The sequence below is a fragment of the Cibotium barometz genome, chromosome 1 (assembly GCF_041138505.1).
Source record: "Cibotium barometz isolate CiBa-2024 chromosome 1, ASM4113850v1, whole genome shotgun sequence".
Classification (NCBI taxonomy): Eukaryota; Viridiplantae; Streptophyta; class Polypodiopsida; order Cyatheales; family Cibotiaceae; genus Cibotium; species Cibotium barometz.
This window is the reverse complement of record NC_141046.1, coordinates 27,920,296-27,924,424: the sequence shown is the minus strand read 5'-3', so window position 1 is coordinate 27,924,424 and position 4,129 is coordinate 27,920,296. Positions and strand designations below refer to the sequence as shown.

The window sequence follows — 4,129 nt, the reverse complement described above, 5'->3', positions numbered from 1 at the left end:
CCAATCAAGTACTGAAACTGAGGACATGTGAACATGTTAGGCCGGGTTCACAGCTTTCCAGGTGGAAAGAGGACATGAAATTGCAGTTATGATTCCGACCCCGGGTTCACATCTTTCCAGGTGGAAAACTGTGATGTGCACCATAGGTCGAGGCAGACATGGGGGCTTATCTATTGAAAAGCTGCAAACTTCACAATCAGCAAACGGCCACAGCCCAGCAGTGAAGGCATGAGCATGGGGAATCCAAGGTCCCTCATTCAATTCTTGCCAGCGCACAAGAGCTATCAGAGTTTTGAATCCTTCCACCTTGGGCATGCTGGACATGCCCCACTTGGTGGGCCCAACACCACAGCGGGCACAGACGGGCATGTACCACCAAGTGTTTTTGTTGCAAGTCTACTGTTCCTGCTCCATCATATCTGAAATTTGAACAGTTAACAGACACTTTAAGGCCATTCAAGGAATACGCACCAGAAAATTTCAAATCATCCATCTGATATGTATCTGGAATGGGAGGTTGGATATTTTCATTTATCGCACAGTGAGACGGAAAAGGTTTTGGTCTGCGAAAGTCTGCGTAGATAAACACCTGGATTAACCACTTTGCTCTTTGACCTTGTTTCTCAGGCAAACACACTCAAAGATTGACCTTGAGACTTAACTCTGCAGGACCTTTGCCTCAAGGCTGGATGCTACAGAAGTACACAATTCCGAATCGAAGGTATGGTAATCTCGTCCACTCTGTGAAGCTTGCAGTGTTGATTTTGCAGTTGTCCAGCATGATTTTTGTGATTCTGCAGCAGTTCGAAGACGTGACTGCAAGGAAAGAAGAAGAAGGATCACCCCTGTGAGCGACTGAAACAGCTCATGCATCTAAAAAATGAGTCAACTGTCAGTTTTGGAGCACCTCCAGCTTTAGTTTTCCAGCATTGAAGAAATCCCATCCTGTTTCATGTGGTCATGGATCAATTATAAAGGTTAGAAATAAGAAAACCCTGCTTGAAAGAGAGGTCCACTGCTTCGTTTTGCTAACAGTGCTCTGCCAAGGAGCTTTGTTTCAGTTATTTGACTTCCAAAGTGCAGCTTCAAAGTAGGCAGATGATGAGATTGAACTGTACCTGAGATGCTAGATGTGATTTTTTCAAGGACCGAGTGGATCTTGGCCTTTCTTATGGTTGGAAGGGCAGGGATAAGACCAGGCCTTCTAAGCACGAGGCAGGAGGGGAACCTGCAAGAATCATACACACCTGTAAGCAGTCCATGAATTGATGGTAGGAGGTACACAATTTAAAGGAGACGCATTTTCTTCCACGACACAGTGCTTCCATCCTTACCAAACGCCTATCATGTTGCCCTCATATGGAAAGGAGACTCGAATGTAAAACCCCTCTTTTGGAAACACAAGACCATGCTGATGAACAAAAAAGAAGATAACACATCAGCCTGGAAACCCTGGCACCTTATGAAATTGCCATTTCATCGCTATGAATCCCCTGCACCAAGTTTAATGCATTTGTGTTGTTCATCAAATGTGATTAATCCTGCATCCTCTGCTGAGCACAGGTGCTACTTGCCTTTTCTGCCCAAATCTCTTCAAGCTTACACAGATGGAAGTCCTCTGGTGCTGATTTGCAGCAGCCTGTAAGGTTGTCCTCACAAACAGTGCCATTCAGAAAAAGAAAAAAAAACTTCTGGAAAACGATAGAGGGCATAGTGTACAACGCCAACGAGTTGTATTACCAGACACAAGACCTTCTTTCATAGAAGGAATGACAATACACTTCATTTCTTGGATGTCATCAGGGGTCATATTCTCCAAATAGTTCTCAAGAACTACTTCAGCCCCATCATCAAACATTCTCTTTGAAGATCCAGATAGAAGCTTTTCAATCTGCTGAGAATTGAGCAAGAAATGAGCTCTTAAACATCTTGACAGGCTGTTCCGAGAAGAGCTTTCCATGCCTGTTTCTAAATCAGTTCATCAAAACAATGGCTAATGTGTGTGTAGTAGCAGTAGCATGTGTAATACAACTGGTACTGTTGCTACTTTTGCCACAGCAGAAGCTGGCCCAGACCTCAAAATACCGAAATCGAATAACATCAGGCGAGAGGAGAAAATCGATATGATTGTTTGGCTCAGTTTGAACAGCCTGCAAGAAGATCACAGTTATTTGAACTTGGAACCTTTGTGCTTTACAGAACTTGGAACCCTTTGTGTTTGTAAAACTTCTACATTCAACACACGTACAAATGCAACTGCTTCTGTCGGTGTGCCGTCTTGCCACTGGGTAATGCCTCCTTGCACAGCTAGGTTACCCTCTAAAACTGTCCAGCCATCACGGACAAGTGCTGCTGTCAGGCCACGTAGCAGAGCGTTTTGCATTGCCAGCCCCGGACCAAATGCATCGTCTGATGCCGTACAATCAAGTTTGATCTACAAATAGGTTTTGCACAAATCCTAACCTTTTCAGGCAAAGTTCATAACAAAAGAACACCAATTTCCCGTAGCTAAGCTGTGAAAAAGTCTATATTTCAAGTGCTCAAGTTTGCAGAAACCCTAGAATCTTTGTCTTCTAAGAGGTTTACCCGACAAGATGCAAGCGAGTTGTGCAAGGTGCGCTCCATCACATTTTTCTTTTCTGCCTGGTGCAACAGATCAGGACAAAACAATGCTTTTCTTTTAGTTTAACAGTGCTAGATATTAGCCTGTTGGGTGGCTCACTCACCGGGAAGACGACAGAGACGGTGGTGTCGCTGTAGGGAAAGGCAACAAAGGAGAGCGCCGCCGTTGATGAAGTTCCGACAGAAGCAGCACGTGAAACATGGAGGCACTCTCTGTCGAGGGGATGAGAATCGAAGAAGAGTGGAGGAGGATAAGTGTCAGAATGAGCATTACTGTCGGAATGTGAAACGAAGTGGAGATGCCGAAAGCCATTGTCCAGTGCGATGGGGGAGAGAGTTCGCAAGATAAAGGAGGCCTGGCAGAAGAGCGTCATGTCTGCTCTCATCGGATAAAAACGCCCGCCCGTGCCTGTGTTCACTAAAAGCCTGCAAAACTATGTGCAATGGACTTGCAATATTTCCATTTTCACATGTAAGCTTTATTGTTTTCCAATTTTGGAAAATCTTGAAGATTTAAAATACTTTAGTTCTAAATTTTGAAAATGGAATGTTGAAAAAAATGTTTTCTAACGTCCGAGTCTATACGTTTGTTCTAGTGGTTAAAGGGGGTGGCTTGTAACCTGAGGTATTAGGTCCCCGACTAAACACCCGATTGTTACCTTGCCCTCACTTTGTAGAGGATATGAGGGGTCCTCACACGGAGTATGTTACTCCCTTCTAGTAGTCACCAAAATTTTAAAAAGAAAAAAATGTTTTCTATGAACACTAACCAGCTTGGACCCTGCTCGTGGCAAGCGTCACAACAATGCTTAGTAGGCCTAAGAGATAGTGGCATCGCCCTCACACTGGTAGAGTTTGGGTGTCTATTGATGATACTAGTTGGCAAACCCGTGCTTCGCATGTCTTTTGAGACTTCCAAATTCAAATTTTACCCGAACCTCTTCAAATAGCTCAGACACGGCCTTCACGGGTTGATTGACTCTTTCTCTCTCTCTCTCTCTCTCTCTCTCTCTCTCTCTCTCTCTCGTAGTATAGTCTCTCCAACTCTCTTCTTTCTCTTTCTAATCCTCTCTCTCTCTCTCTCTCTCTCTCTCTCTCTCTCTAGTAGTATAGTCTCTCCAACTCTCTTCTTTCTCTTTCTAACCCTCTCTCTCTCTCTCTCTCTCTCTCTCTCTCTCTCTCTCTCGCTCTCTTTACCACATGTAGAAGAAGATTAAAGAAAAGAAGGAAGAAGAAAGATGTCCTCACTTCCACACCTGATCTCAAAATATATTGCTTCTTTACTCATGTAAATCAAGTCTTAGGGCTCTAAGGTTTAAGAACCTTAATGGTATCTAAATTATATATATATATATATATATATATATATATATCAATTTCAAAATTGCTCACAAACTTTAATCACCTTCAAAAAATCACTGACGACATTAATGCTCGACGCAATCTCCCTCTTTCATGTCAATGCTCCCACTTTGGCACAAAGTTCAATGTACATTCTCTCTCTCTT

The 4,129-nt window shown here is 43.4% G+C and overlaps 1 protein-coding gene across 2 annotated transcripts in view; it reads right to left on the bottom strand.

The window, feature by feature from the left end:
- LOC147641823 (uncharacterized) overlaps nt 1-3,068 on the bottom strand; it is a 5,052-nt gene extending 1,984 nt beyond the window's left edge. Inside the window, exons 1-11 of one of the 2 annotated variants that reach the window (XM_086800003.1) lie at nt 2,727-3,068; nt 2,587-2,643; nt 2,249-2,434; nt 2,076-2,150; nt 1,741-1,894; nt 1,575-1,639; nt 1,335-1,411; nt 1,119-1,228; nt 908-945; nt 663-816; nt 472-573 (exon numbers count right to left, since the gene is read on the bottom strand). In XM_086800003.1, the coding sequence (XP_086656129.1) occupies nt 472-573; nt 663-816; nt 908-945; nt 1,119-1,228; nt 1,335-1,411; nt 1,575-1,639; nt 1,741-1,894; nt 2,076-2,150; nt 2,249-2,434; nt 2,587-2,643; nt 2,727-3,008 (1,300 nt within the window). In that variant the 5' untranslated portion in view covers nt 3,009-3,068. The remainder of the gene's footprint in view (nt 1-471; nt 574-662; nt 817-907; nt 946-1,118; nt 1,229-1,334; nt 1,412-1,574; nt 1,640-1,740; nt 1,895-2,075; nt 2,151-2,248; nt 2,435-2,586; nt 2,644-2,726) is intronic. The other variant, XM_086800011.1, reaches the window with a different exon arrangement.
- Nucleotides 3,069-4,129: the final 1,061 nt, after the last annotated feature.